The sequence below is a fragment of the Corvus moneduloides genome, chromosome 3, assembly GCF_009650955.1.
Source record: "Corvus moneduloides isolate bCorMon1 chromosome 3, bCorMon1.pri, whole genome shotgun sequence".
Classification (NCBI taxonomy): Eukaryota; Metazoa; Chordata; class Aves; order Passeriformes; family Corvidae; genus Corvus; species Corvus moneduloides.
In genome coordinates this window covers 101,302,841-101,323,583 of record NC_045478.1, presented here as the reverse complement: position 1 = coordinate 101,323,583, position 20,743 = coordinate 101,302,841, and the positions used below count along the sequence as shown (strand labels likewise).

The following is a 20,743-nucleotide window of genomic DNA, read 5'->3' as shown; positions in this document are numbered from 1 at the left end:
TGTTTACTGCAACTCGTTTTTCTGGAAGACTGTGGGCTTCAGTGCACAGCAGGCAACGGGTCATTCTGTTTGATTGCAGTGGTTGGCCATTTGATATTTGTTTCGTTTATAAACTAAAATCCCTTGTCTCTTTTGTAAATAAAAAGGCATTACTTGCAGGCTGTATTCTTGTCAGTATTTTTCATTTGTTTTCTGATGATGGAATCTAACAACAATGTGTCTAAATATGTTTATGAGTGTATAGATTAATGGAACTCATGTCAGCATGTTTAAAGTGAGTTTTAAGGTGTAAGTAAAATAGAAGGACTTTAAAGCAAATTATTTGGCTCAAAGCTCCATTTATATGGTGTATGTTTCAAGCTAATAATCAGGGCTTAGTGTGGGTCAGCATGTCATATCCCAGTGGTGTCTAGTGAGATGGAGGGTTATCTTCTATGTCAGCTAGATAACCCTATGAACAATTTGGAGCAGTGGAGATAATGGGACTGAATTCTGAAATGAGGTAGAACTCTGAAATGGGGCAGAATTCAGAACAGGAGCTGGAAATCACAGGGTACAGGGCTGCATATGAGCACCATGCGGCTGCTCATGAAGGCAGTCACCTTTTGGCATCAGTAGTCACTTGTGTTTGACAATAATCCTTCTTGATAAGCTGCAATTAAGATGTGAGAGAATGGCAAATCAGGTACATATTCCTAGAAAAAAGAAAAATGAAGTAAAAAAAAAAATTCCTTGCTACTGGCCCTTTTTTTTTTTTTTTTTTTTTGGGGTCATATTTTGGACAGCTTTTCTCCAAGGCACATTGTCCCCATTTATTGTGGTTTTTAAAAAGAATTTATAGTTTATTCTCCTTTCTTCTTCACAAAATATGATTTTTTTGTACTTGGAGGAAATTGTAGGTCATCTTTGTGGCAATAGACACACATTCATACTTCAGGCCTTTTTTTTTTTTTTTTTTTTTTTTTTTTTATTACTCCGTATTTTACTGATTTTAACTTTCTATATAAGGAAAAGGCCAAATCTGTTTCACTGACTATTCTGAAGAGAATAGTTATGTGCTCTCTGTTTTCCTATGTCTCAGATGATGCAGCAAGCTTTCTAATTCTGCATCTGAATCAAACTGTTGATACCACAATTGAAGTTATTCGGTCTTCATACAAAATATGTAATTTATGAACAGACTATACACTACTTGAGTTTCAGGTTTGTGTCCACCTTTAGAGCTAGCACAGTACATCCTGCTGAATTCCACTGTGATTTTAGAAGCTGGACTACTGCTTGTATCTATTTGCAGCATGTATTTGGACAAATCTCAGGAGCACAGATATTAAAGGCATTTTTCCCGCTGTCTGTTGTATCGCTCATCTTATGTTTGCCGTTTGTTTTTAGCCACAGCCTAAGTGAATAGTTTAGCACTGACGTGCGTATTCTTTCTGTTGCATTTCTTCCCACCCTAGATAACCTCAGCTGTAACTCAGAGCAAAAGCTTGGTGGCTCCTGTAGCCTTTGGTCAGCCAGTAGAGGCCACTCACAGCTTGCGACTGAAGCTGGGCGGCGACTTGAAACTGGGGGTTTTGTTGTGTGCTTGGGGTTTGAATCCACGCCGAGCCAGCTCAGGCTGCCATGAGCTGTCACTGTACAACTGGTACCTGCAAAGGGCTCTGCTAGGAGTAATTCTGCTCAGATATGTAAATGCATTTAATATTGATGTTTTTCTGTTTCCTATAATAAGTCCCATGGCAGCAGGAATAAAAATCGCCTTTCGTACTTCAAGCAAACTCAAAGCAATTGCTTAGATGACATCTTTTGTTGCTGGTACAATCTTGACTGTCATTATATTATATTACTTTAACAAAGTGAGGAAATACTGTTACAGATTGCTTGGGGGAAGGGAAAGGAGGGTCTTGTTTAAATATTTTTCCTGTTTTTCCCAAATGGAACCAGCATCTCCCAGATCAAGGCTAGCAGCCTAATTAATCACTGCTCTGCTCCTTCCTCCCCTCTATATGACTGTGTGGGTAACTTACTTATTGATGATAATTTTACAAGTTAATACATTATTTCAGCATTTTAGATTATTCTTATCTAAAAAGGGTACAGTCCCAACACTATTGAAATCAAAATTGCATTGATTTAGTGAAGATTTCACCTAAGAATAAGTTTTATGTCTAAACAGACAGCTAAAATATCATAATAAAGATTTATATATATATATATATTTATATTTATGCAGCATATTATTGCAGCATTTAATTAGTAGCTCTGTTTCCCAAATAAGGTAAGTCTGGTTTGATTAAAATGAAATTTGTTAAATACTAGCTATTTACAGAGTACCGAAGTAGCAAACTTTTGGCCATTGTTTTGTTTCACAGCTACCCTGAAGATTTCCCCTTTCCTAATATAAAATATTGAAATAGTGGTGCTGTCTAGTGTGATTTTGCAGTCAGGAGGAGCTTACATTTGCCTTTTTACAAGGAGTTGATTTAATTTAAATATAAAAACTGAGAATTTCTGGTTTATATTTTCTTCTCGAGACTTACAAGTCAGTCCATTTTTTGCAGTGTTGTGAGCTGCTGTTGGCTCAATAGTGCCACGTAGTACTATTACATATGAAATATTAGAAATCTCAGAAGAAACTCTCATACTGACTTCCTTGCAGATGGGAGACTTAAAATTTTCAGTTTACGTGATGCTTTCTCCATACACCAATTTTTTTTGTTACATTATACACTAGTATTGTTTCCTCTAATAGCTCCTCCAGTGTTACTGAATTACAGACCTAAAAACAGCAGGAATGCACTAATATATATATTATTGCAGTGCATCACTTAACTTACTCTCCCTATTCTATAGTATGTAAAAACTGGTCCCTTTGATTTAAATCCCAAAGATTTAAGACAAAACATGATGTGTGATATTTTCTGTCAATGTTACAATTTTAAAAAAAACCAGAAAAATTATACCCAGGCCAGTCTCTTTTCAAAAAGTACCTTTTTGTTTTAAAGTTATATTATTTAACTTCAAAGTCAGGTTTTATCTTAAAAGTAGCAGAGAAAAACTGTGAAATAGCAAAAGTTTACAAAGAAATTCCCTTCTTTGCTTTTATACATAGGATTTACATTTTCCATTTTTCTCTGAAGTAACTAGATTCAATGGTAGGGTTTTCTTCTTTTGGTCTCTGATATCATGGTATTCCTTTTCGATCTGTTAATCATTCAGTTGAAAGCTGTATATCAGAAGATAGAGGCAGTTTGATCAGTTGTGTGAGAAGAAATGTAGAGAAAACTCTTAACGGTGTGTGGAATCACTGGAGAGATTGGGGAGCTGGGACATATTCTGTCATGCCAAGAAACTTACTGATTCTTATTTTCTCTCTTTTTCTTTAATACATTAAGAGAAAACAGGAAAACATGTACAGGGAGGTGCTTGTTTATTTTAGGATTAAAGTCCATGTCTTTTGACCTATTTTTCTTATAGTTTTTTTTCTTTCCATATCACTTGCATGTATTTTGCAAGCAGAATGGCAATGATCCATTGACTTTTGCAAGACTGTGTTAGTAAGAGGTTAATTTTAAAGAAATATGACTAGAGTAGCAAGAAACTGGTATAGAACTATTCTGCCAGTGAGCCATGTCTTCATGGAGACTTCGTGGAGTTTGACTGCGCATCACTTAAAGGTAATCTGTACATTAAAGAGATGCTTCTCTGGAATGGTCAGTTTGGGCCCTTCAGCAAGAGTGTGCTTTCAGAGGGAATAAAAATGTAATGGTAATGTCAAGCAAGGGTTATGGTAATATTCCAGTAATGTATACTGTGATAGCTATTTTTGTTTTCATAATTTTCTATATTGCTCTAAGTCAAATGTGCATCTATATTTTTTTAAAATATGTATTTTAAATCCAGAACTTTGTTACATGCATGTACTTTCTAAGGTTCCTAGTGAAGAAGGGGTATAAAGTGAGTAATGCTAAATAGATGCTGAAAATAAATAGGTATTGCTCTTGATCAGTGCAATAAAATGTGGAGAATAGATTTTTCTCTGTTTCTTCCCTTGATATAGTTTGATTTAATTTCCTATAAATTGACAATTGCAGATATGTGAATTATGAATTTGACATTGTCATGCTGTAATTTTCTGCAAAATCCTGTTCTCCAGAATTTGATTTTAATTGCATTTCATTTTGGAAAACAACTTCTTTGCCGAAAATCCTGCCTGAGAAAATTTTATTTTCTATACAACTTTTTAAGCTGTAGTTGATCATAGCAGTTAATTTATAGAGCAGAAAAAGGAACCTGTTCTTTCATTTAGGAAAGCAGCTAGCTTATTTGGGTAATTAGTGTCCAGCAAAATTTTACTGGAATTTTACTGGTTTTGCCTCCTATGAATGTGCCATAATTGTGATGACTAAGCTAAGCTTTCGAGTCAAATACTTCCATAATTATTTATGTGGCTCTTTTAAGCACATCATAGACTCATTTAGATTAGAAAGGACCTGTAAGAAAGATTGAATCCAGCCATAAACCCAGCACTGCCAAGTCCACCAAATCATAGCAAGGAAATAACATCCTGTAAAAAATGAGCTCAGTAGTATCTTTTCATTGCATATGCTACAGAGAGCTTGGCATAAAATCTAATTCAAGAGGCAAAAATACCACTTTCAGTGTTTAAAAATTACTTAATCTGTGAGAAACTTACTTTTTCAGTAATGGAAAATATACCTGAGGAACAGTTATGAATAGGACATAGTCTGTGTTTTTTCAAAAATATTATGCCCTATGATAAACATAAATTATAAACAGGGAATGTATTTGCTCACTTGATTGCGTGATAACATGGGAAAAAATAAGGCACAAGAAGTATGGATGAGTATGCATATTAGGGTTGTTTATATTATTTAAAATATTAAGAGAATACTGAGTCTTGAACACATCCATACTTGGGAGCTTTCTATCATAGATGTCTTAAAAAATAATTAATGATTTTCTTGGGGCAATTCAGTAACTGAACATTAAAACAGTTCAAATGAGAAGCAGAATTGTTAAGTAACAGGTAGCATATTTTTGTTTTGTGTTAACGTGTTGTGGGTTTTTGTTGGCGCACAGTAGTACCTTTTCTTTAAACTACTACTTTAAACAGCACATGTAAATTAAAATAGCACTATCATATTCAATTAGAAGATGCATAAATTGATCCAGTAAATCGATTATTTTTTATGAAATAATGTTCTGTACAGGCTCCAGTCTTGGACACCCTTTAGCCTGTTCATATAAAGTGGCAGTGTTCAAGCACCCCGTGACTGAGCTGTGGCCTCTTTGCTCCCTGTCCCTCAGTGGTGTGGGCCACTCAAATGGGGTGATGATCTCGCAGTATCCAGCACTGGTGCAGCCTCCCCTCCCGTGCAGTTCTGGGCCCCACAGTTTAAGAAGGACGTGAAGGTCCTTGAACATGTCCAGAGGAGAGAACAAAGCTGGTGACAGGGCTGGAAGGCATGTCCTGTGAGTTGTGGCTGAGGACACCAGGCTTGTCTGGTTTAGAGGAAGGGAGACTGAGGGATGACCTCTTACAGCTTCCTGAGGAGAGGAAATAGAGAGTGACGGCCTGATCTCTTCTCCCTGGGACCCAGTGATGCAGCATGTGGGAATGGTTCAAAGCTGTGCCAGGGGAGGTTCAGACTGGACATCAGGAAGCATTTCTTTACCAAGGGGGTGATGGAACACTGAAGCAGGATTCTGAGAGACGGCTGATGCCCCAAACCTGTTGGTGGTTTTGGACAATGCCCTTAACAACACGCTCAAAATTGGTCAGCCTTGAATTGGTCAGGCAGTTGGTCTAGATGATCAGTGTAGGTTCCTTCCAGCTGAAATACTCTATTCTGTATTATTAGCATTTTAAAATAAAAGTTGGGGTGCTCAATATTATTTTTGCAAAGTGAAATCCTCTGCCTTTCTTGTCGTTTTTCTGTTTAATCCCAACATTTTTCCTTGTATCACTTCTGAAGTTTGTCATGTGTAGTATCTGGCAGGGGAGGATCAGGTTGGATATTAGGAAAAAACTGAGAGTGCTTAAGAATTAGAACAGGCTGCCAAGGAAAATGATGGAGTTGCCATCCCTGGACGTGTTCACAGAATGAGTAGACATGTCACTTTGTGATACGGCTTAGTGGGCATGGTGGTACTCAATTGAAGGTTGGACTTGATGGTCCTGGGGGTCTTTTCCAACCGTAGTGATTCTGTAATTCTGTGGTCTTGGGCAGCAGTTTATAGAGTTGTGTATTCTGAGGCAAAACTTAAATACTGTTCCATTTTTCTGTGTCCATCAGTTTAGGTCATAGTTTCTCAGGCAAAGCAATCTTTGCAAACCAGGAGTACTTTGTCTCTGAGTTGAAGTACCTGTGTCTCAGGGATTCTGTAAACAGGATGCAGCCATCACCTTGTCATTTTATTCAAGCAGTGGTGAAAGGACCTGTAGCCAGAAGAAATTAAGTGTTCCAAAAATAACCCTAATTTTTTTTAATATTAAAACAATTACATTAACTGTAAGTTTGCAGTATTTCTTCCTGGAGAGACTTTTTCCCAGGAGGAAGATGACAAGCAAGGAAGCTCAAACATTTGCCTGATTTCTGTTTGCAGTCCTACTTTTATTGTGGCTTTATGTAACTAAGCCGTGGTAGAGGTACAACACAATTGGTCTGTGTGAAGACTTGTGTCTTTTGCACTTTTTAGAGGTCAATATTGTTCCTCATCCCTTAGGATGTCATTCCTAGTGATTTGCTACAGCTAATAATCTTTTTTAAAAACTGCTAGTCTTAAATTAGAAAAAGTTATAAATAGTTTCACTTTTTATATTAGTTAAGTTACCTACGTCCCAGTATTATCATTATGTTTGATTATGGGGTAGTGTGACTTCTAGATACACAGATTGTTAAATAGTCTGTTAAGTAGTTAAAAATCTACTAAAAAGGTTGAAAGATACTGGAATTTCTTAGGCATTTTAATGTCTCATAGGAAGGAACTTTTGAAGTCAGAATTCTGTTCATGTTGTGTGTGCACACTTTTAAGTGTGCAATGGCTTTTTTCCACAAAAGTTTATCCATCAAAAGATTTGAAAAAAAATCTACTGTATTTATGTTATTACAAATCATCATCTAACAGATGAACAGATAGATAACAGCTTTTTTTTTGCATGAATGCAGAATCTGAACAGGGGAGAGGGTATTTGTTTTGATTTTAGTGTCCTGTAACCTGCTGTCACTTTGGAGCCATTGGCGCTCACTTCTGCGGACATTCAGCAGATCTTTGGAGATTTTTGTAACAGGGAGGTAGCAGATGAAGGTGGGCAGTGGGTTTTGGTTTAGCTTTTTACACCCTGGGTAAGTTTTGCAAACAGGAATTAATTTGTATTAACATGTTGGGAATCTTACAATAATCAGCACTGAGCTTCATGCAAAGGTCTGTATGTGTGTACCTTATGAGTTTAGTTTTACAGCTATTCTGTGGCTGTGTGGTAGCTGAAGCCATCTGGAGTGTGCAGGAGAAATGTGAACTCTGTACTTTGTGATCAGTTGTAACTGTATTCCAAGCAAGTTCATATTCTCATATAAATTGGTGGAAAAACATACTTCTGTGGTTTCTGTATTATTTTAAAACTGGCAATTTATCAAGTGAATTTTCTTGAAATTTCCATGCTTATTAAATTCCAGATTATGTATTTTGAGTAAGCTGGAAACTTAAACTTGTTTCCATAAGTATGGCTGCAGGTAAACAACCAATTTTAGTCCAGAAAATAGCTTTTGCTTCTGTCAACATGTTGTTTATTTTCTCCCTGAGATAAAAAGTTCAGTTTTCTGATATTTGTACCAAGATAAAGTCTGTAAACAAGATTAATATAGTGTGGAAAAGGTTGTCAGCAGCCCTGGCAAAGGAAATAAGTTGCCTGTACACAGAACATACTGTAAACTGAATAAAAGTGTCAGGTCCACCATGAGATAATGTGATCATGAACCTCTAACAAAGCATGACATAGGCACGGTCGGCTTTTCTTACAGCCACAGTGTAGAAAATGGATTACTATATTCCAGGGATACCCACTGGAATAGCATGAAAACCTCATTTTGAGATTAATGCAGGATATAACTCTCAAGAGCTGAGCTGCATGCTTACCTGTAGTGTTAAAGTAACAGTTTAGTTATTAATCTTAAAATTTGGAAATTACATATTAAAATGTTGGTTTATATTTCCATGTCTGTCTTTGTGAATGGCCATTTCTCAGTTTTATTATTAGATGAACCATGACATTGAAACAGTAGCATTTGGTCAATGTTTTGTTATCATCCCGTGGCTGTGTAAGGCCTTGATCAGTCTAGTAAAACAGTAAATTCCAAATGGGCATAAAGCAGTAGGTGATGTTCTCCCAGGTAGCTGCCGTGATTTCCTCTACTATGATTTGTATGCTTGCATAGATTTTTCAGTGGTAAGATACTACCAATTCTTCTTAATCCCCGTCAGCCAGAAAAGTGACAGCACTTTATTGTTTCTCAATTCAGCCTAGAGTGACATCATTCTTCAGGTCAAAGAAGCAGATTTTGTTCAAATACTTTAACCACTTGGAGCTCTCAAATTATTCAGCGAGCATTCTTTGAAAGTCTTCCAGACTTGGAGCTCTGACTGCCCTGCCTTTTCTCCATTACAAAACCACATTAATAGGGATATTTTCACTTAAGAGTTGAGCTCATTATTCTTCTAATGACGAGTAGGCTGCTTTTATCCATGAATCTCCAGCTTACGTACTTTTGGCAAGCCTGAGCCATGTAAATATATTACCATTGAGCTTTTGTGGTCTCTTGTCAAAACTGGCCCAACATCTGACTTCATTCCACCTCTGGTTATCTCCTGATTATAAAACTGTCTCCAAGGAACTGAAAGTTTGTTCCTTCATTCTTTCCATCAGGAAGAGTTTGCCTGCTGCTCTAGTTCCTTGAGCATGTGTCTCATGTGTTGTCTCTTACTCTTCTGCTTTTACCTATCTACACATGGGCATGAATTAAGCATTTTGCAAAAATAAGAATAAAGCTGTTTGAATCCATTCTTGAGCAATATCAGAATGTCATCATCAGCAAAAGTCTGCGTGTGCTCTCGTGCATTCTGAAGATCATTCTTCAGTTGACACTATCACATATCTTAGGTTTCAGCTTATATAAAGCACTGGACAAGGACTACAGTACGGTGTGGTAAAAATTATTTAACCTTTGCTTTCTATCCCCTGTCAACTTGAATTTCAAAAGTTTTGTGTTGGGAGGGGGTTTTTTAATAAATTTTTTGCTGTATGAGCAATAAATAAGGACAGTATATTGCCGATGATTTTCAAAACATCTAATTTTCATTTTTTGGAAGTAAAGTACTTCATGGACTTTACAGAAAAGTAACTTAGGTCCTTGATGTCTGTGTCTTTATGTCTGACATCCAATCAGAATTACACATAAAGGATTTTGCTTAATCTCATATAGCACTTTCTGCACTCAGGCTTTACTTTAAAATTGCAGATATTGCTAATTGCATTTACTGTATTTAGTACAATGTGTTAGTATAATCTATTTTGTGTTTAATGTTTGTGATGTATTTTCTTAATAAGCAACCATTTTGTGCATATGCTGCCCCATTATTCAAAGACATTTTTCCTTTATGTTTCCATTAGATAACTCCAGGACCAGGTGGTAGCAGGAAAACAGTTCACTTGTCCCAGGATTCTCTTCACCATGAGTGAGTACCAGTGATGGGAGTTACAACTTTTTGCTATGGTTTGCTTTACAATGGTACCTCTGTCTCAAAGCCACATTTTACAACTGCACAAATGTGATGAGAGCTGCAGCTCAGTTTACCTGATGGTCTTTATTTAATAAGAGTACTTAAAATCCTTTTTATTTCATTTTTTGTTTCTTAAGGAAACATGAAATTCAGGTCTTTGTAAATGTCTTTTTATGAACTTTCTAAGTATCCTTTCCTAAAATGCAAACTTGTTTAAGGCTGGATAGCAAAAATGGGTTCTTTGAAAATACTTGTTTTGTTTTTCTCTAAAGAGAAATTCAGAAATGCCAAGCTTGAATGTATGCAAATACACAAGCATCATATCGAGTCTTTCACATGATGTATCGTGTGAGGAAGAAGTTCATAATAATTTTCACAAAAAGATATTGAATTCGTTTTTTAAACACCTGTAAATAGGGAATGTAATTCACTTTCTTTAGTTACACTAGTGTGTCATTACTGTAAACTCTTATTCTCTTCCGCTGACAACATTAGCAGCATTATTTATTGGTTACATCTTTTAAACACTTGGAAGATAATATTTTCCTTTATTTTTCAAAACAAAACTCTAAAACATAGACATACATGATGAGGAAATTATATATAATTTGTATATTTGGAGATATATTTATATGTTCTAACTGCTACTAGATACATCATCCACAGTTTAAAACAAAACTTGCCAAACCAGGGGTACTACAAACATCAGCTCCTCAGTACCAACTGTTTTACACCTCTAATCCACCTCTGTTTCATCTCATAACTTGATAATGTGTGTGTAAATTCAAGAGGTTGTGATTTTGTAAGTTATTTCTACCGATTTCTACCAGTAATTCAACTGTTATTTTATGGGTTTTACTTTTACTTATTTTACTTAAAAAGACAAGCAAACAAATAATACTGTAATTAAGGGAATGGACAAAATGGTAAAAATCAGTGTCAAAGTTGTGTGTACATGGAATCTCCCAGTTTTCACCAGATTTTGAACTCCTGAGTAAAATTGATGAATGTTGCATGTCCAAAATACATAGATGTCTACCTTGTCTCAAGCTATACTTTTTACTTTACTGCTGTTGTTCCTTTTTCACTTCCATCTCCTTTTCCTTAATCACCTTAAAAGTAGAAAAAGCAGTATGGAGGTTTGGGTGACAGCTGGTCTTTTATGCAAGAATGAGAGGGTTGGCTGCTCATTATCAAACTCAGAAAAGTTGAGTGACAAAAAGCCACAAAACTTTCAGATTTGTGACTTGAAAATTAAAAGGGATTTAAACCAGACAGTTCCATGGAATCTGAATCTTTTCAGTATACTAATTAAAGTAAAAATTGAAGTGTAATTATGTGGCTGCTTGGGGGAGAAAATGGGGCTAAATTGCATTGAATGGAACTGTTTCAGAAAAAGCATGGCTAAGTTAAGCTTATAATCTTTGGTTACACTTCTAGAGGAACGTGCAAGCATAATAGCAGATAGTGGGATGCTCTTTTTGTGCAGTATTTCAATGGATGGAATTATTTTATCCTTTGACCAAAACCTGTTGCTTGCTTACACAAATAGTGTGTAGATACTACATGTATGTAACTTGAGACCCCCTTGTTGTAGGGGGTTTTTTTCTTTCTTCTTTTCCTTTTGCAAGTGTGCAGGTTTGTATGATGCTTGCTACAGCTCCATTCAGATGGTAATTCAGTTCTGTGTGACCACAGTGTGTATGTGAGCCAGTATTATTATGCTTTTACTGCTGTTGAGGGAAGAGGCACATTGTGACATCCCTGTATGTCAAAATCTTACTCTGAATTTCCATCTCTATGAAATAAAGCTACCAATAGTCATAATTTTGCAGTTGTATGGAGATATGAAGCCACTAGGTTTTGACTACAGACTTGGCATTTCACTTTAGTTTCAAATTCAGACCTCAGTTTGTGAAATAATACATTAACAGCTATCAGGTAGTCCAAACTGCTTTAAAGTCTTTTCAGCTATAATCATTAATAAGTACCATTTCAGTACTAAATATGGAATTACTTTAGTTTATAGCATGTGCATTGTAGTATATTAAAATACCATCATTTACGTATTATTTTAGCTTGTTTGACAAAATATAATTACCTATAAAGCCAGCAGCTGCTCAGAAGTGAAACTGTGATGCATTCTTTCAGAACTGTTACAAACTTAAAGCATTCAATAAAAATACCCCATTAAAATAAAGCATAGCCAACGGCTGTATTTTCCTGGCAGGCAATAAAATACCCAAAAGCATGCACAGACTGGTCATATGATAGCATGTGCTTTGTTAGTTATATTGTTAAACCTGTCTTTTCTTTTTCTCCCACAGTCACTGGTTTAGCCCTGGGGCTAGAAAGGAACACAGCCAGGTAAGAACTGCTTTGATCAAGAACAGTTTACTTGAGATGTATAAAGAACTTTACCTCTACTCCAGAGGTAGTGGGCTAATATTTTAAGACATTGCAAACAAAGCAGGTATAATTTCATATCTTCTTTTAAGCAAACATATTAACAGCAGTGCATTTCCAAAATCCTCTTAATTAAAAATCTTTAATTAGTCACTTAATTTCACTTAAGTGTTTTTGAGGTTTTAGTGTTTAAATGAAAATTCTGATTTTTTTTTTTTAATGATTTTGTCAGTTGTGGTATCTCCAAATGTTACATTTCTTAAAATGCTGGAAAGCAAAATGTTTCGCTCCCAAAATCAAGAAATACAGAACCAGTTACACAAGTGGGGAGCCTTCTACAGGATGATCTTCAATTCCTTTTTTCTGCATTTCATTGGTTAAAATGCCTACTGCAGTAAAAAAAAGAACTGTTACATCTCCATCATGGTGCAGATATTGGTGAAAATACCTTACTATGTTGTCTGCTGAGCCCCTACAGTGCAGTCCCTGGGAGATCCAAGCCTAGAGATGTGGTTGCAAGAATGTGAAGCCATATTTAATGTTTGATTAGCAACATGGCACTTAGTTCTTTAGCTTGTCTTCAGACATGGAGGAATACCTCTCTTTGTGGATGGTAGTGAGGTCTAAACAGAACATACTGTCCAGGACTATAAAATGTGAGAATAAATCTGCTCTCATTCCATAGATGTATAGTTAACTTCAACTGCTAAATAAAAGTAGCTGAAAATATCATTAATACATTGAAATTTAACACAAACTTTCCATTTTTTTAAGTTGGAAAAAGTTGATTTAACAGTTGATTGCATTAGATCTGTGCCAGTTTGCTGGTACTTTTGCAAATGTAAATAAGATTTGAAACTTCAAAAGGAAAGAAAGTCTGAAGAGTCTTTGGAAGGTTCATCTTCAGGTGATCCATCATGAACTCTTGTAGCTCCAGTAAGTCATAGTTTAAACCTTTCCTGTTCCCTCCCCTTTCTTTTGAACTCCAGAGCAAGCAATACTACTTACCCAAAACTGCCAGAGTGGATAAAGCACAGTAGTTTTAGCTGTAAATTGTGATTCCAGCATGTTACAATAAGCTGACTGACACTTCACCTCTAAATAGACAGCTTTATATAATTCACATTTAACTCTCATTATTTTGAAATAAATTTTCTAGTGTAAGGATCACCTAAAAAAAACTAGGTTACCATGAGTTTGATGAATTAATCAATTTTTCTGTAATAGCAGATTTGAGTTAATTTTATATTTTATGTGGGTTTTTCCATCTTTCCTAAGAGCTGTATTTTCAGAGCTTATCTGAAGTTAACTGAATTTGTAATTTACAGATTACTAAGGAATGGTGAAGTAAAGCTAATGTCACTAATTATAGATGTTACTGGTACATAATGGGTTTGAGCTTTTTTTAAGACAGAGGAAGAAAAGAAATGAGTGTGATGGTGTAATGTAATTTTGACAACCAATAAAATTCTCACTAAATTTATTTATATAGTAAACTACTGCGTCTGAGAACTAGATAGTTGAAATTACAAGAAGCATTCCTTGTACAAGAGGGAAGCTGTAGAGAGTTGAGGAGAAATTGTTCAGTTTTTCAAACTGGTGGCATTTTTTGGAGTCCATGGTCATCTACAACATTAAGGGTTGGTTGTCCAAGTCTTAAAGTTGATCATTTCCTAATTTCCACAGGATTTTCAAGTGTCTTTGCTGTGAATATTAGGTCGATTTGCCTCTCCTTTGTTTCTAAACAGTCTTTCATTCTAATTTTTCTTCAATATATGAGACATTTCAAACAACATTTGTGGAGTTTTTATACTGTCCAGTTTCAATTTCTTTAGTATAGCATTCTCATGCATGTACATGTTATTTTTTACTGTCAGTGTGCCTTGACTTGTCTGACAAATGTCATAATGCTGGAAATACAATTTTGAGTGTTGGCATCTGAATGAAAAGTCTTCCTTTATTTGTCTAAAAATAAACAAAATAAATCACAGCTTGTTTCAGAAGCTGAGTCACCGTTTCAGTTAAACAAATCCTTCACTATTCCTACTTCCTCACTATTACAGGAAGCTTTAATACTGTATTTTTGTTGATTCTGCAACTTGCAAATTACTAAAGCTCCTGGGGCTTAGAAGAGTTTACAACTGTTTCATAACTGCTTAGATACAAGTGCTAACCTGAACAATTTTTTTATAAGTTAAGTGTCCTCCAAACAGTTCTAATTATATGACTTCAAAAATTTTAATTGAAATTGTGAAAATTGTAACATTTTACAGATAAGTTAATTGTGAAATTGTGATTGCATGGCTTTCTAATATGCTTTGAAAATGCTTTAATTCTTACATTTTCAATTATTCAGGCATTTTAAATTGGTGGGATATATATATTTACATATTAGCTACTATTGTAAAATTCTATTAATGTCCATCTCAAAGTCATGGGTGAAAACTATTGACAGATTACTCAAGAGAGGAAATAACTGCACTGTCAGAATAAAAATTCTAAAAAGCAAATGAAGGCACTGTTTGTGAGACTCTTCTGAACATGTTTTCTTTTAACAGCTTCAGCTCTTGCGAGACAACCGCTCGGAGAGGGGACACAAGAAGAACAGCTCTGTAAAAACAGCCAGCAGGTAAGTTAATGTGGCACAGCTGCCTTTAGTACACTTGATGTATTTGGTGATTCCTCAAATCTTTATATAAAACTTACACTATTCTTTTGGGGTATTTTCAAAGGTCTCCTGGGTTTATTTGTAACTTACTTTCAAGAATTTCTTTTGAATGGCATAATCTTTGCCTTATGTATGAGTGTTTGACCTTTTTTGGTGACTATAATGCAACTGCATTTGCCAAACTTAATCTCTAGAACATCAGAATTAAATGGATGCCAAAGTAAGGTTTGTGCTTCTGGCATGTAAGTTAAGTGCTGGAAACATATAAAATTATATTATGCATATCTGAAATCAAGAAGATAACTCAAATACTGTAACACTTAAATTGTTCGTATATTTTGACAATAAACATTTCATTGTGAAGACTTAATAAAAACAAATCTACTTCTATCTCCATCTTCTTTCCTTCCCCTCAAAAGACAAAAACTTCAAGACTGAACTTACTGATATAGGAGTCTGTTTCTAGAGGGGTTTTTTTAATGTGCAAGTCACCTGCTGAATCCATTCTACCAAGTAATTATTTTAATTTTAGCATTTTTTTCAAATGAGAAACTACAGAAATGCTTCCCATGCTATGCACAACACCTTACACAATTTTTATGTTGTCCTGTAAAGATGGCAATGTGCCATTAAATTACTTTCTTCAAAAAGTTGTAATAAATTTATATCATCATGTGATTCTATGGTACCACTTGAGACAATTTTCTGTCAACCAGTTGTTTTTTAGTATATATGCAGTCACTCAGACCAAAGATTTTAATATTCTTAGATACTTGCCTTGCTGATTACCTGGAAAGGGAGACCAATTTTTTTTTTTAAATATGCATATTAAATATGAATCTTTTTCATTGTATAGAAGTTCTGGTTACATGCTCTCAAACATAGGTTACAGAAGTGTCAGTCATTCATCTATAGAAATTTTGATTATCTTTGTCTATCAAACCTTTTATATTAAAATTCTGAAAATTTCTGCATAATTTTCTTGCAAGTGCACTTGTAAATGATATTTTCACTCGAAACTTTTGAATGAGTTAACTTTAGATAGAATTTTCACCATAAATGCACTCTTACTATCAGAGTGCTCACAGGAAACTTGAGAGTATAAAGTGGGTATAAAGTGAGCAGTAAGGAACAGATTATATTCAGAGTCATTTTAGGGTCTTTTTTATGCTGTAGCAAAATAAAACAGAGTATGAGGAATTCAGAATCATAACTTACATGTTATCCTGGCCAATGAAGCTCTTGGGAACTGTTTGTTACCTGCACAAGCAGTTAGAAGAGAGAGTTGTAAAGTGGCATTAAATACATGAAGTGATCTTCAACCTCTCTTCGTGTCCAGTCAACAGTACCTTAATAGACTCTTATCCCAATAAAGATGTGGCAGTTTTGTGTAGAAGTAATACATGTCAAATCCAGATAAGTGAAGATTAGCATTTTCAAAAAAATACCCATATTGTTAAAGTAGCACTTACATAAACTATTGTTACAATGTATTACAAGGTACATGATGTACGCAGTCCAGATTCATCCAAATAAGTCAGGTTATTTCAAAATAATTACTTGTGCTCTTTCAGAAAACCACCATTCTCTCTGTCTACCATAGAAACTTGAAGTGACTTAAAAAAAAATTCAAAGTACTACAAAACTCATGTTTTTAATAGGCCATCTGCTGTCTTAGAATATGAAAGCATACAGTCTTGTTTACATGGTATATATTAAACATATATGGACACTTCCAGCTACTTCAGATGAGCAATCCCTTAAAAAGAGGCGTACAAAAAGTAGTGGCTCTGACCTTAAATTGTCTTGCTCTTTGTTGCTAAATGCAGTGAGAGAACAGCAGCAGTGGACAAGTTTTGGACATTCTATAAAATTATTGTACTTATCCAGAATACAGCTGTTTTTATTGCAAGACTGAATTTCTGTGGGTCTTTTTTTTTGTATCGTTTTCAGATAATGGCATTTCTTGTTCATTTGCTATTCTGGTAGACCTTTCTTTTGTTTTTCATATGTGTCTTGAGATGTGTACACACACATTTTTCTATGCTTGCCTTGACTTTTCTTACCCCTTTTGGATGACTGAACACAGTTCTTGTCTCAGCATGTAGACAATATGTAAATACCCTTATTACATTAGATCAGTGACTTGTGGAATAATTTACTGTGTAAATACATCAGAAAGGTGTGGAGCTCTAAACATAGCAGTGGTCTGCAGCTGTCGCATTGTGGTGGAATCATACTGTCTGGGATGAGCTTTACTGTACTGGGTTTAATGTCTTAGATTTCTTCTGTCAAAATTAATGATAATTATCTAATCCTGTACAAACTAACATGAACTTTTGCTAGTGCCAAGATAGATTGTAGAGAACTGTTGATATGGCTACTGGCAGACCAGATGTGGGGGACAGTCCTGCACTACAAAACTTAGAACCTGGATAGGTTATATTACACTGATACAGTTCAATATATCTATCTATTTATGCTACCTATACAGGTAAGATTTAATCTGCAAATATTTAGTTTTCCCATTCATTATTTAGATTATTAACAGTACTGAAAAAGGCTCTTTAAAAAGTTGCATTTCTTTCTCCTCTAGAGCCTTGGAAAATGTTCTCTGTTTATATTATCTCTCTGCATTAGGATGGGAATGGTCTCCTCTCCAAATCAGCTACACTGCTTAAAGGATAGATAATTCTTCCAGCTCCTTGTTTTCATCCCCTATTCTTTTGCCAGTAGAGAAGGTTTTTTGTCTGAATTTTTTAATGTGCTTTGGGCAAAACCAGCCTGGTTAGCTCAACTCACCTATTTAAATTAAATTGGCTGGTTTTGTACAAACCATATGAAGGCGTGCTCACACGATTTCTTCCTCCAGCAGAGCTGTGGAGCTGATAATCTCCAGCAGATGCGTGATAACAAATAGCTTGGGATAGTAATGTCTTCATCTGGTGCAGTTGTTAGCAGACCAAATGTCTGTCTGTAGCCCGAGGCAGTGGGCAAACATGATTGAGTTACGGGGAGTTAACAAGTTGCTGCTTGGCAGCTGAACTGCCAGAGCTGATCATGGGCTCTTTGCCTGCTCCCCTCATGAGGTAAAATACGTTTTCTTAAGTCACTTCCTTAAAATTTTACAAAAGAAGGGTTTTACCTAAAGGAGATTCCCCATGGCTAAGATTCCTTTGATCAGCAACGGGGACAGTGTTGAAGGATATTTTGCTGAACTGCTGTAACATGATTTTGAACATGTGATTGCATTGTTAACTATGTGGGGGGACATCCATCACACAACTATCTCTCTGTCTTTAAATACCTCATGTACTTATCCTCACAGCCCCCTTATGAAGAGGGGAAGTACTTTTATCCTCATTTAACAGAATAAGCAGGATACTTAACCAACTTCATATTTTGCCTTTGGTCATACAGTCAATGCCATAACTAGGTAACTAGAAGCAAGAGAATTGCAGGTTGGGAAAACAGTGGACTCTGAATAAGTTACTGTTGTGGAATCATTTCCTTTACATAGAGGTCTTGTGTCATATTTCTTTTGTAGTCTGCTCCTGTTAAGTACCTGAGTTATTTCATCTACGTATTTTTTTTTTTTACTGTATTGTAACTGTAATTTGATACGTGCCTGAATTGAGAAACTGAAAGGAAAATAGCGCCCAAATTTTTACCACTTAGTAATTTTTTTGGGTTGAATCTTGATAATTCTTTGTTGTCTTTCCACATGCCAGTGTTTTCCCCAGAGATGTCTAAAAGAGGAAAAAAAAAATCTACTTTTAGTTCCTATGCAGTTCATTCCTGGCTTGAAAGAAGATTAAGTCGTACTCATGAAAGTGGTTTCAAGGTAGAGTAGAATTTTACATGTCAGGTTTCAGCTACCTAACTGAGGCTGTGTTAAGAATTTAATCTATGTAGCAGCAGTTTAGCATGAGCTAGTTAGCCAATTCTTGTGGCTGCAAAGTAGACCATAGCTTGAGGTAGAGATAGTACCTTGATATTTCTTTAAAAATCAGCAGGAGCTCCCTACTTGGCCTTTACTGTAGTGTGGCAGGAGGACTGTGTGCCAGTCCTCCAGTGATCACCTGAGCTGGCCAGAAGTCTTTGAAGTCTTTTCCTGCCATGGTAAACAACACTGATGGAAATTCCCTGTGGTTTTTGCAACTCTTGCTTTCTCTCCTATCCCTAGTTTTTCTCAGTCCAGTTTAATTCTGTGCTTGTGCTGATACAAGAGAACGACTCTCACGTCTTTTCACTTCTTATAAATGTGTTCTCTGGGAATTAGTATTTAAAGAAAGCTTGTAATAGATAAAATGGCACCAAACCTGAGGAGAGCTTTACAAAAGACTGTAATTGTTTTGGTTAAAATTGCAGCTTTTTGTCTGTCCCAGTTTTAAAGAATAAACCCTATTCGTGCATTTGTAGAGCACTTGTTCATTTTCATCTGATGATATGGAACACGGTACTTTTTTACACAGATATGACAAATAACATTACAGCTGCTCTTTATTTGATCTTCTAAAGGGACAAAGATGTGCAAGGATTCTGCCTGCTCCCTCTTTCCCATCATGTCATCTGTTGTTTGGGAAAGAGTCCTAATTTGCAACAGATACAAAACTATTTGTCGAGGTGCAGGTTGCCAAAAATAAATGAAACCATTAATTACTACATTTTTTGAGCAGCTGTTAATGGATTGGGATAAGAAAACTGTACATTAGACTACTGGTTAATTACAAGAACTGTAATTGTTTAATGTAGCTTTTGTGGAATGAAATTACAATACCAGAGGAGGTAAATTCAGCCAGTTTTTGAAAATTATACACGAACACGTGCACATACTTACACTGCAGAAAAGCAAAGGAATGCATAGCTGTTTTATTAGGAGATTTGCTTCTGCTATCACATGAACACATATTCTCAACAAAAATACTTTAAAATAAAGTCATATTTAAACACACCTTTTAATTCAAGTGTAAAATTATTAAAGGTAGTAAGTTAATGTCTTGTAACCCCAGAGCTAATAATGCAGGAGATTCAGATACAACATTAAAATCCAAATGTGTTTACATCATTAGAAATTAACAACTAAGCAGTTTTATCTCCTCTTTGGAGTGCCATGAAGCAGTAACTGTGCTGTTATGATTGCTGCTTAATAATATTTGCAGTTCCAGATTAAATTATGTGAATGTTTGAGGACACATTGCTTCCCTCCCTTGCTGTCACCCTCAGGGACAACATTATTCCATCAGTTTAGTATTTTTCTTCTCTGGAAAGGATAAAAGATGGTGCTGTTTTGGGAGACAGCAATTCCTGATTGAGTTTTCTGTACTGTTGCCTTATTTTTAAGGTGCTGGAAGGATTTTCACTTGGGAGAGGAGGACAGGGCGATGAGAGTTTAATTGTTATTTCAAAGTGTAGCCAATGTGTGATGCTTTAATTTTGTGGAAATCTTTGAGCTTCAGTAGTGTTTCATGGATAGATTTAAAGTATCTATTGAATAAATAGCTATTAATCACCTAATGTCTTTAAACTGTTGCCTTTTAACTGGACTTCCATAATGAGAACTTCACAAAAATAGAAGAAATTTTGAACCAGGCTCTGTTATGAAAATACGTTTTTCCATTAATTCCATCAGAGCAATTTCTTTGGCATCTTTAATGCAAAATTAGGTACAAAACCACAAGCTGAATTTTGTTGTTCTTGCACTAGAATCTAATATACTTTATAATAAGGTACATAAACAAGCTGCTAAATGATACTGAAAATTTGTCATTTAAAATGGAATTCCAGGTACATGAAGAGCATGTATTTAACAGGAAGTTAATATTTCCTGATTTTAAAAACACTTACAGTAAAAAAATCAGATGACCT

At 35.4% G+C, this 20,743-nt stretch overlaps 1 protein-coding gene across 1 annotated transcript in view; it reads left to right on the top strand.

The window, feature by feature from the left end:
* GPATCH2 (G-patch domain containing 2) overlaps positions 1–20,743 on the top strand; it is a 120,614-nt gene that overhangs the window by 76,079 nt on the left and 23,792 nt on the right. Inside the window, 3 exon segments of the mRNA XM_032103009.1 lie at positions 9,692–9,756; positions 12,129–12,168; positions 14,766–14,836. Of these exon segments, the coding sequence (XP_031958900.1) occupies positions 9,692–9,756; positions 12,129–12,168; positions 14,766–14,836 (176 nt within the window).